The sequence below is a fragment of the Melopsittacus undulatus genome, chromosome Z (assembly GCF_012275295.1).
Source record: "Melopsittacus undulatus isolate bMelUnd1 chromosome Z, bMelUnd1.mat.Z, whole genome shotgun sequence".
NCBI classification, from domain to species: domain Eukaryota; kingdom Metazoa; phylum Chordata; class Aves; order Psittaciformes; family Psittaculidae; genus Melopsittacus; species Melopsittacus undulatus.
Genome location: NC_047557.1, coordinates 71,013,822 through 71,026,277, shown reverse-complemented (window position 1 = coordinate 71,026,277; position 12,456 = coordinate 71,013,822). Strand labels below are relative to the sequence as shown.

Genomic DNA, 12,456 nt, shown 5'->3' with positions numbered 1-12,456 from the left:
TGCAGTTCAAAACATTGCTGAATACTGAGGCGTGAGGGTATGAAGAGAGAGGCTCGCTGTCCTTTACCCTTCTGAACAGTTACTGTGACACTGCATGCAAACCAAGAATCGGTGTACATACAGCAACTGCAGCCTTTAACATTACATTTCAAGCCACCACCTTTTCAGAACATGTATCTAAAACTTTAATTGGTGCCAAGCCAAAAATTTGTGTCTCAGAAACGAGATAATTAGAATATACTCATGTTATAAAATTTATGTCTAGAATACATAAATTTTAATACTTTTAAGCATAGTTTGATTTTCAGTTTGGAATCTTTAAATTTTTGAGAACAAAGGACTCTAAAAGTGTATGCAAAAAGCAGACAGATAACATTTACAAGGCATTATATATTTTTGTTCATTATTACCTTGTGCATTTTGTGAGTCAGATACTATAATTGACCTCTACCCACTGCTGTGAGACCTTTAATTGGTAAATTTGCTGGTAGTTCACATTTCGTAGTAAATTAGTTTTGAGAAAATGGTAGACTAAAGTAGGAGTTTGATCATGATACTTTGTATTGCATAAATAGCTTTATCAAGATACTCTCATCAAGAAAAGAAAATGTACATGCAATAAGGTAAATAAAATAGTTCTGCTACTGACTAAGGCATACAATGGCAGATTAGGTAATTCGGAGATCTTCTGTTGCTGTGCAGCTGAACTGGATATATTTTATTTGAAGATTTCAAATAAAAGCTTCCTAACTTCTTTGTGTTCAAACAAGTTTAGCACATTAGATACGTTAACACTCTAGACTACTGCAGTAGTGCCATTAATGGATATGATCTGTAATAGCATCTTTGCATTCCAGTTGGATTGGAGCAGTGTTTGAATTTACTGTGTCAAGGAGCATAATACAGTTACACTGGTAAAAGTAACTTCTTGCACAGGTTTCTGGAAACTACGTAGCATATAAGAAAAGACAGATAAGTAATGGCACTCATTTTTCCTTAGTTAAAGAATGTGAAGAGCTACCAGGGAGGAGGATAAATGCAGTGTGAGAAAGTTTCTCCAAAATACCTGAAGAAATTCACTGTCTTCCATAAAAACAGTCTTCTTTCAAGGAAAATGATACCATTTCAAATGTCAAGTTGCAGTTTACAGTGTGCTGCAATGTAGTTGTGTACATTATAAATAGCAAGGTTATTGTCCTTCGTGTAAACTCTTTACAGTAACATGAATGAACAGTTGAGGGAATTCAATTTTCAGAAATATCTTGCATGTGAATCTTCTTAGTGGTTGAATTGGCATAAACTGTACATCTGTGGTATGGTGATTTTGTTAGGAATTATAATTTCACCTTAGTCAAGAAACCGGAAAGTATCAGTTTTGCTTGTTAGAGCTGCTGATTAATTTGTTGAATGTCTGTGCTTTGTATCCTAGATAATTATTTAATTATATTTAATTTTGTGGATTTATATTTCATATTTCATTTATATTTAATCATAGAATATGTTTTTGGAGTTTTTTTTAGCTTATTTTTGAAATCTACTTTGTTTTTCAGGTGATGGGGAACACAAACTTGATTCAAGTTCAGGAAGAATTTTAGGCAGAGTTAGAGGTAAGTCTGAGTCATTCAGGATCTTTTAAGAGCAATAAGTGGAGGCTTTTTTTCTATCCACTTCTAGCTGAATAACAGATTTGATGGAATGTTCTCAGAGAAAGGATTGGGGGCAAACCTCAGGTGTTTTGTGGAAATGTATTATATTTGTCTCTAAATTGGAGTGTCATCAATTTGATAGGTGAACCACTTGGTGGATAAAGAACTGGCTGGATGGTCGCACTCAAAGAGTTGTGGTCAACGGTTCAATGTCCAGCTGGAGACCAGTAACGAGTGGTGACCCTCAGGGATCGGTGTTGGGACCGGTCTTGTTTAATATTTTTGTCGCTGACATGGACAATGGAATTGAGTGTGCCCTCAGCAAGTTTGCCGATGAAACCAAGCTGTGTGGTTCTGTTGATACGCTAGAGGGAAGGAATGCCATTCAGAGGGACCTTGACACACTTGTGAGGTGGGCTGATGCCAACCTCATGAAGTTTAACCATGCCAAGTGCAAGGTCCTACACCTGGGTGGGAGCAATCCCAGGCACAGCTACAGGTTGGGCAAAAAGGAAATTCATGGTAGTCCTGTGGAGAAGGACTTGAGGGTGTTAGTCAATGAGAAAATGAACATGAGCCAGCAGTGTGCACTCACAGCCCAGAAAGCCAACCGTATCCTGGGCTACATCAAGAAGAGCGTGACCAGCAGGTCAAAGGAGGTGATCCTGCCCCTCTACTCTGCTCTTGTGAGACCTCACTTGAAGTATTGTGTGCAGTTCTGGTGTCCTCAACATAAAAAGGACATGGTACTGTTAGAACAAGTCCAGAGGAGGGCCACGAGGATGATCAGGGGACTGGAGCACCTCCCATATGAAGACAGGCTGAGAAAGCTGGGGCTGTTCAGCCTGGAGAAGAGAAGGCTGCGTGGAGACCTCATAGCAGCCTTCCAGTATCTGAAGGGGGCCTACAGGGATGCTGGGGAGGGACTATTCATTAGGGACTGTAGTGATAGGACAAGGTGTAATGGGTTGAAACTTAAACAGCAGGGGTTTAGACTGGATATAAGGAAGAAATTCTTTACTGTGAGGGTGGTGAGGTACTGGAATGGGTTGCCCAGGGAGCTTGTGAATGCTCCATCCCTGGCAGTGTTCAAGACCAGGCTGCATGAAGCCTTGGGTGATATGGTTTAGTGTGAGGTGTCCCTGCCCATGGCAGGGGGGTTGGAACTAGATGATCTTGAGGTCCTTTCCAATCCTAACTATTCTATGATTCTATGATTCTATGACACCTTTCATCCATCATTATCTGCCCACTGAAGAGGATGTGTCACTACCAGTGGCAGAGCAGTACCTCTAATAATGGGTTATCTAAATCTGGTGAAGGAAATAAAGCACTTCGAGATGAAGGGCAAACTTGGGAACACAAGTAGGCTACATAAAGACTTAGTGAAACAACAGATGCAGTTTAAAATTTCTACTGCAAAAATTAATTTACTTTCTTATTCATAATCTCTGTACTTAGCTTTTGCGGCTAATGTGCTGATCTCTAAAAACAATTTATGTAAGGACACATAAAATAGTCTTCATTGTCTTGGTGAATCAGTAGATAGATTTTTATTCCCCCACAGAGTAAAGTAAACCTTACAACAAACCTTTCCTTTCCACAGGGAAAGGCAGTAGTGGCCTTAACCTTGGGAACTTTTTTGCAAGTCACAAGAGTTACAGTCGAAAAGGTTTTGACCGAGTGAGCACTGAAGGCAGTGATCAAGAAAAAGATGAAGATGAAGGCACAGATTCAGAGGAAGAGTGTTCAGCACCTCCAACTCCACCAGCACCTTCATCCTCCTGAAACCAGCCTTTAAGTTCTCCATTATATGATCCAACCCAAAGTCATATTCCTTTTCCCGTAAGCACGTTTAAGATTTTGTGTATTTAATTGTAAACTGTACTAGTCTGTGTGGGGCTGTACACTGGTTTCATTAGTTTTTGTTTGGTTTTAGTTCTGTTTTTTAGGTAGAGGAGTGTAAGAAAGTTCCATATCAGTGCTGTTGTTTTTTATGTGAGCATCTTAATAAAGCAAAGTCTTCTAATTGCAGCACTGATTTAAAGCAGTAGTATTTTCTCATTCTAAACTGGGGATCTTGTAAATAAATCATACTATCTGCTTCATCAAAATACTTTTCCTGTAACTATTCAGTTGCCAATTTCTGTTTTGTGCCTTTCCTCTTTAATGTCCTTAACCTGTTGCAGTACAGAGAAAATACAGTGCCACAAGAAAATAAAGCTGCTAAATCTTCTTCTATTTTTTTAAAATCACTAACATTATATTGCATTGAAGGAAAGAAAAAAGTCTCTATTTAATTTTTTTTTCTTCTTCCAAACTTGATGTGTTTCTGGGATGTCTTATTTTTAGATGGTATCACTGTTAGAACACTATTTTCAGAAGCTGAATGTAATTTGTGTAATAAAGTATTTGCAAAGCATTAGCTGTCGGAGTGCACTTTGGAATTTTTGCATATTTCAGGTGGTTTTATACCACTTTTGTAAAAGTTATGCAGGCCACTTAATGCAGTAAAAAAATAAATGCCTTCTACCAAAAAAAGAGAAAAAGAAAAAAAAAGAGCCAATTTGTACAGAAGCTGGAAAAATATTTTGCTATGTCACAAGGTTTTCTTTCTAAAGACTAATTTACATACATGTACAAAGTGGAGCTTAAAGAGGACTTTTATTTGTATAATAAAACTGCAGAGTATTTACTTTAATAAAACCTGGTCAGAGCTGAGAGGAAACCTGTGTCTCACATTAAATACGCAAACTAGCCAGGGCAGGTCCCTGATCTGTCGTCCTGATTATCTTGTTTCTCCATGCTCCCTTAGTCATTCATAAAACAGCAGCCCCCAATCCTGTAATGCCCTCTCTTATTGAATGACCTGCCACACAATTATTCCAGCTGCATGAGTCACACCTCAAGTGTGAATCACTGTATGATGTCATCATGCTGATTTATGGGTCTCATTCGAGGACCAGAGCACGATTAATCTGCTGTATTACGAACACAGTGCACGCAGCTGTAATTGTCGCAGGTCTTCATGAGACGGCTTTCATTATCATCATTGCAGGTGTTGTAATAGGCTGCTGCTGGCGCTGAGCTTGAAAAGCAGGCTTTGGGTTTCTTGTGGCAGCAGGTTTTGCAAGGTGTTGTTTAAGGCAGTAAGGGTAACAACAATAAGATCTTCTCCTCCAGCAACATTTCATAAATCTCCTTTTTCTGGGACAAAAACTTGAAATCCTTGATAGGTTGCTTTTTCTCAAGTAAAACCTCCCGGGTAGCTTTCTAAAATGCTGGGATGCAGGCTCAGTTTCACAGGAGAGGTATTTAGTGCATAACTCTAAGTTGCTTCCTCTCCTGCTAATCTCTGTTTCCCTAATGTTACAAGGAAAGTGGCCTGTTTCTGTCTCAATTTTGAAAGCAAGGCAATGTTACTTGTATCTATCTGTGACACTGATCCCCTTGTATATGAATAAAATCACATAAGGTAGCTGGGAAGGATCTCCTAAAGCTGTCTGAAAACATGACAAGTTGCTAGTTTACAGTAAGTTTTCAATGAGGGCCATAAGAAAGCAGTGCTATACACCACTGATATGATAGCCGGTGTATGTGGCATAAGTTCTAAAAGATCACAGCTTCTCTCAAAAGCAATTGGTATTTTTTTCTGATATTTGGATAGCTTGCATTATGTCTACACTGATGCTGAGTGTTCTCTGCTTCTGTAGCTTAGGTCAATGAAGATAATATGTAGGTGCCTCCTTCCTCTTCTCCTTTATTTGATCTTAATCTCCAGTTAAAAGACAAAAAAAAATCTTTGTTAATGGGGAAGTAGCCAAACGCAGTTTAATTGCCAGTACAAGCTAAAACAGATTAATTCAGTGTCAGCCATAATCTCTGCTCTCTGAAACTCGGGCCTGTACAGTAGTCCTGGGCTACATAAAGAGGAACAAGACAATGCAAGGGATTCTCCTCCTCTGCTCAGCTTTGGGGAGAGCCCCTCCTGCAGTCCTGCATCCAGCTCTTGGGCAACAACACAAGGAGGGACATGGAGCTGTTGGAGCAAGTCCAGGGGAGGCCATGGAGATGCTGTGAGGGCTGGAGCAGCTCTGCTCTGGAGACAGGCTGAGAGAGCTGGGCTGGTTCAGCCTGGAGAAGAGATGGCTCCATAAGGGGAGACCTTAGAGCAGCTGCCAGTGCCTGAAGGGGCTACAAGAAACCTGGAGAGAGGCTTTTGACAAGGGCCTGCAGGAACAGGACAAGGGGAATGGCTTTAACCTGACAGAGGGGAGACTGAGATGAGCTCTTAGGAAGACATTCTTCCATATGAGGGTGGTGAGGCCCTGGCACAGGGTGCCCAGAGAAGCTGTGGCTGCCCCATCCCTGGGAGTGTTCAAGATCAGGCTGGACAGAGCTTGGAACAACTTGGTCTAGTGGAAGGTGTCCCTGCCTGTGGTTTCAAAGTTGAGCTTTAAGGTTCCTTCCAACTAAAACCATTCTATGATTCTATGATAACTGCATCAACAGAAAGCCAACTACTTCCGAGCAGCAAGCAAATTTCAGCACCTCCAGCTGCATACTCTTTATTTTCATACAGGTGCAATGGCAGACAATCTGAACCTGCTTGAATGCACTGAATGTTCCATCTCTCTTATTAAGGCTGCATCTTACGAAAACAATGTACCAGGGACTTCATACTGCAATAGAAAATTAATGTAAAAAAGAAAACAAGCTTTCTGTAATCATAGCTCTTGTTTTAGCCAGCAGACCATCCTCTATCCTCGTAGGTTCTATGTGATAATATTTTTTTTAGGTATTAAATGTTGAATACTGGTTATTCAATCTCAGCTAGAGGCCTTGACATGCATGCATTTAATTTAGTTTCAGCAATTGTCCCAGCTAAGACTAAGCTTTTTAATGAACAACATGGAATTGCACATCTTAAGACTTCAAAGACATGACACTAATCTTTTCTTAAGCCTTTTTAAGATGGAAGAATCCTGGCTACTTTAGGGGCTGAATATTTTCATTAAAATTAGAGTGGAGAAGTAGCTAACTGGCTTTGCCTGTGGTAGTGCTGTATCGGACACCGTTTTGAGCAGTCTGTCACACTGGGAGTCCTTCTGAGTGGCAGGAAGGTGGCTGCTATCCACCGGGAAGCAGTGTCAGGTAGTTTGCACTGAACCAGCTGTAAGTGAAGGCAGAGGGGGGCAACTGCACAAGGAGAATGCACTGAACTGACATGTGCAGGTTGCCACCCATGTCACCTGAAGGTGTCCCAATTAAGTGAAGTTACCATCCCAATTAAGCAGCTGTCCTTGTCACAAGTATCATTAGGTTTAAATTGATTCCTTGGGAAGCACCTTGATTAAGTAGAGTTTTCTAATTAAACAGTGCACTGTAGTAGTTAATGAGAATTTACAGATCAATGCAGTAAGTTGCAACAGCTTCTTGCTTGTCAAAGCTGGATTTATTTGTGTTTTATCAGAACTTTTAGGTCATTTATGTCTGTCGTGCTAGAGAGGTGTAGGATTAAGTGTGAGTCATGGTACAGAGAAGGGTTTGTTGATTTTTATCTTGCCATTCAAACACACATGGGAATCCTTTTGAAAGATCACTTACGTATTAGTGATTAAAGTTGCAGAGATCAGATCATTGCTGAGCAATGCAAAAGCAAGTTTATTACTTAATTGTAAATTAGAACATACTTATAAATTTGGAAGACCATGTTATGATACAGTGCATAGTTTGTGGATTCATGTAATGTACTAAGAAAAAAACAAACAACATCAAATACCCACATGTCCAGTTAAGAGCTGAAATCAGAAAATTTACGTTTTATGTAGATGCAGGTAGAAGCTAGTAAACCCTGGAGTTTTAGCACCCTGATATGGCTTTACCTGTTTCTTTAATTCTTAAATGTGAAAACATTTTTTCTCCTTTGTGAATTACCAAAATTTGTTATCAGAATTTACACTGTAACTGCTCTTCAAAGTCCTCTACCATACCTGTGAAAAATGTAGATTCATCTGCATAGCTAAGCAGTACTGGCACAAGGAAACATGGGAGCTAACAGTGTAGGGGAGGATTTTCAATCATCTTCAGTGGCAGATACTTATCCAAGAAAAACCTATGAATTTGCTGCTTCTGGACATGGTGGCTGGAAAACCTAAAAAAGCATCCAGCTGGTTTTGTTTTACACATACTTGGAGAAGTACATGGGAGAGCTACATAGGAGTCGACGTGGGAGCTGCGCTAGGGTTTTCTAAATACAACAGGTCATGAAGGCATGTTTGCTAAATGTTCCTTTCAGCAGCTCCTTTACACTCCTGTTTCCTATCAGTTAGTTACATATGAAGTACACGACATCCTGCAAGTGAAGCTCAGTGCGATTTCATTGTACAGCTTTTAACAAAATACACAGAAGATGTAGAGCAAATTTTTTTCTGTGGAACTGTGCCAAAAACCACAATTTTAGAGATGTGATGGAGTAATTTGTTCCCACCAAATAGTCAGTGGTAATGGTTCAGCAAACTAGGGAAAATGTTACTAATTAGCAGCTACATTTATTTTTCAAGCTAAATTGTATGAGAAACCTAAATCTTCTATTTTTTTTCTAGTTAGAATTTGAGAATTTGGTCAGAAAAGGAATAAGGCAACCATATACCAAGCCATAAAAAGCTGAAGTTGGTGCTACTTATCATGTAGGCTCTAAGTGCAAAACGCTGCCCTGGCCATTGCATTCCTCAGTGCTTTGTTACCCTCCCCACCATGTTTGTCACTGCTTTTTTTCAGCAATGGCAGCACATCCTAAAACTGCAGATCAAGAGAAAATTACTTCCATCAAAGAGGGCTGAATCTCACAAGTCTGCCACGTGTTCTCGAGCTGGGGCTCAGGTCAAACACACAAAAAACTGGAGTGATGGCATTGGTACGTGAGATCCAGCTCACAGCAACCAAGGTTTAACGAGTGCTGAAACATGCCCAGTTCTTAGGAAGCTGTAAAGCTGTGCTGAATATTTGCCACAGTTGGTAGCTATGGTATAAATACCTAATGGCACAAGCAGATTGCTTTTGTACTGCAAGTAACTTATGTGACAAGTCAGTCATGTTGCCTTCACATGCTGCAGGTCACACTGCTCTCAGACACGTATTTATGCTTCCACAGTTGTCATCATACAGCAAAAGCTGTAACGAGGTGGTAATTTTGCCGAGAACAGTTTGGGAAGGACAGACTCGCAACAAACCACTGGGCAGCACTTTGTGAGAGCATCCCTTATGCACCGTGCTCCAGACTAGTCCTGCAGGAACAGGCTGCCACCGTGTGACCATCTCAGCAGGGAGGCACTGCAGAAAGCCATGGCTCAGATGTAAGCCCAAGAATAAATCCCAAACGCCTGCGGATTCGAACTTACACAAGTTAAGAAATTAAGTTACACAAGTTAACAAATGAAGTTTGCCAGTGCAGTACCATAACCACGTGTTAAATCTTGTCCTGCTCCTATTTAGTCCTGCTCCTATTTAGTCTGCTATCTACCTATGGCTTTAATTTGTGGGAGTGATCCACTGGCTGGATAAACGCTCAAAATCAGTCTGGTGGAGAAGCCCATGAATTATTTACTGCATATCACTGAAATTCTGCACAAAATATGGAACTCGTTTTCTTGTGGACTGTCCTATTGGAGCTTTAGCCACTATGCCTGCCAACTTCAGGAAAAGTAATGAGTACTTTTTCTGTGTGTCTGGGATCTGACATGGTACTATTCACTTTGCACAGATAGAAGATGTGAGGCATGGAGATTAAAGGCATAAATTGTCAAAAGGCATCTTTAAGTACTGAATTTATGAAATCTGATTTATTCCTATCTAACCCAGTTACTTAGATACCGCTTTATATATTCAAGACCTGCTGCTTGCCACCACTTGCAGCTTTGAATACTTCAGATCTGCTGATGAAAGCTCAGAGATTCCTGTAAAGCACCCAGAAAAAGACCACCTGAGTAAGGACTTGTAAGTAATGGAAAGCTGTATCCAAGTGATCTGTGGACCACTGCACTAGCAATCTGTAGCAGGGCAGCACTGCCTTGCAGACTGGGGATGATGTATTGCCTACAACCTGCCTTGTTTAACGACATACCTCTTTCTGCTACCAGTGCAGCAAGGTTCCTGCAGATCCCTCTGTCACTGTTGCACAGTAAGACGGACTGCACACAGTGGCAGCCTGGAGCCCTGTGGGAAGATAAACCCGTGAACATATCCTCAGAGCCTGCAATAATGCCTACCACAACAGGATACACAGGTAAGCAGATGAGGCAACCTGAATTTGTATTTGCAAATCTGGTCCTTGTTTGTGTACGAGTAGAGAGGAGGAAAGGGGAGCTGATTGGGAAATGCAACTCTCAGGATTAAGAGTTGCTGAATCAAACATTTTAAAATTAAGTTACTGTCAGGTTACTTATACCTGGAAGAGCCTTTCTTTTCAGTTTAAAGCTTTCTGTGTACTGCTTTTCACTCCAAATATCCACAGAGCTTGATTACCAAGATTTAAACAGCAGGCTAGCAGGTATTCTAATAAGCATAGAAGAGCATAATCACAGAACCACAAAATCACAGAATCCCAAGGGTTGGAAGGGACCTCGAAAGATCATCTAGTCCAACCCCCCTGCAAGAGCAGGGTAACCTAGAGTACATCACACAGGAACTTGTCCAGGCGGGCCTTGAATATCTCCAACGTAGGAGACTCCACAACCTCCCTGGGCAACCTGTTCCAGTGCTCTGTCACTCTCACAGTAAAGAAGTTCTTCCTGATGTTAACATGGAACCTCCTATGCTCCAGTTTACACCCATTGCCCCTTGTCCTATCACTGGATATCACTGAAAAAAGCCTAGCTCCATCATCCTGACACCCACCCTTTACATATCTGTAAACACTGATGAGGTCACCCCTCAGTCTCCTCCAAGCTAGAGACCCAGCTCCCTCAGCCTCTCCTCATAAGGGAGGTCTTCCACTCCCTTAATCATCTTTGTGGCTCTGCGCTGGACTCTTTCAAGCAATTCCCTGTCCTTCTTGAACTGAGGGGCCCAGAACTGGATGTAATATTCCAGATGCGGCCTCACCAAGGCAGAGTAGAGGGGGAGGAGAACCTCTCTTGCCCTACTAACCACACCCTTTCTAATGCACCCTAGGATGCCATTTGCCTTCTTGGCAACAAGGGCACATTGCTGGCTCATGGTCATCCTTCTATCCACCAGGACTCCCAGGTCCCTTTCCCCTTCAGGCCTTTCCAGCAGGTCAACCCCCAACCTGTACTGGTACATGGGGTTGTTCTTCCCCAGATGCAAGACTCTACACTTGCTCTTGTTGAATTTCATCAAGTTTCTCCCTGCCCAACTCTCCAGCCTGTCCAGGTCTGGCTGAATGGCAACACAGCCTTCTGGTGTGTCAGCCACTCTTCCCAGTTTAGTGTCATCAGCGAACTTGCTGAGGGTACACTCAGTTCCCTCATCCAGGTCGTTGATGAAAATATTAAACAGCACTGGTCCCAGCACCGACCCCTGAGGGACTCCACTAGTCACAGACCTCCAGCTAGATTCTGTGCCATTGACTACAACTCTCTGCTTTCTTCCTTTCAACCAGTTCTTGATCCACCTCACTACCTGATCATCAAGCCCACCCTTCCTTAGCTTATCTATGAGGATGCTGTGGGAGACAGTATCAAATGTCTTACTGAAATCAAGAAAAAACACATCTACTGCTCTACCATCATCCCTCCACCTAGTCATTTCCTCACAGAAGGCTATAAGGTTGGTCAAACATGACTTCCCCCTCATAAAACCATGTTGGCTGTTCTTAATAACCCCCTCATCCTTAATATGCCTAGAGATGGAGTCAAGAATAAGTTGTTCCATCACCTTTCCAGGGACGGAGGTAAGGCTGACCGGTCTATAATTACCCGGGTCCTCCTTCTTGCCTTTGTTATAGACTGGTGTGACATTTGCCATCCTCCAATCCTCAGGCACCTCTCCTGTTTCCCACGTCTTACCAAAGATGATGGAGAGTGGCCTAGCAATGACCTCCACCAGCTCCCTCAGCACCCATGGGTGCATTCCATCTGGACCCATTGATTTATAGATGTCCAGATTGCATAGCTGATCCCTAACCCAATCCTCATCTACCAAAGCAAACTCCTCCTTTGTCCTGACTCCTTCTGTGGCTATAGAAATCTGGGGTCCCCGGGGAGAGTCTGCAGGAGTAAAGACAGAGGCAAAGAAAGCATTCAGCACTTCTGCCTTCTTTGTATCCTCTGTCTCCAGGGCACCCACCTCTGAAGACACTGCTAAATCCTGTTTATTTGTGTCAGTTTTAGCCTTCTAATTTAAAAGTGTACAGTCTTGGTAATTTCTAATATGACATTTCTTTCTGTGGAACTCAGAGGTGGGCAGTGTACTCTCAGGCCAACAGATGACTACTGCTGTGTCTTCATCACCTTGTGAGACTCTAGGGCCCACATGTTTCATTTTTTGCTAGTCCAGGGAATTAACTGAAAGCATCCACTCCAGTGTAATCCCCAAAAATACTCCATTACACATTTGGAAAATACTAAGTTACTATGACACTAAGTCATTAGAGTAATGATGTCTGCTGCAAAGGGCATTGATAGGGATGTCACACCTACGCAAATGAGTAAAGCAGCTTATATGACTTTTACAAGCGGTATTTTCAGGTTTGTTAACTGCTTGCTGTGAAAAGCAAATCAAGAATGACTGGTGCCCTCCACCAGGGAGCATTCAGTTCTAGGGAGAAAGTAAAAATTTTTAAGTCGCT

At 41.8% G+C, this 12,456-nt stretch overlaps 1 protein-coding gene across 8 annotated transcripts in view; it reads left to right on the top strand.

The window, feature by feature from the left end:
- The window catches only part of PAM (peptidylglycine alpha-amidating monooxygenase), a 137,028-nt gene extending 132,957 nt beyond the window's left edge, over nt 1–4,071 (top strand). For 5 of the 8 annotated variants that reach the window (XM_034072771.1, XM_034072772.1, XM_034072775.1 and 2 more), the window contains 2 exons: nt 1,551–1,607; nt 3,253–4,071. In XM_034072771.1, the coding sequence (XP_033928662.1) occupies nt 1,551–1,607; nt 3,253–3,434 (239 nt within the window). In that variant the 3' untranslated portion in view covers nt 3,435–4,071. The remainder of the gene's footprint in view (nt 1–1,550; nt 1,608–3,252) is intronic. The other 3 variants (XM_034072770.1, XM_034072774.1, XM_034072768.1) reach the window with 1 other exon arrangement.
- The last annotated feature ends 8,385 nt before the right edge of the window (nt 4,072–12,456 follow it).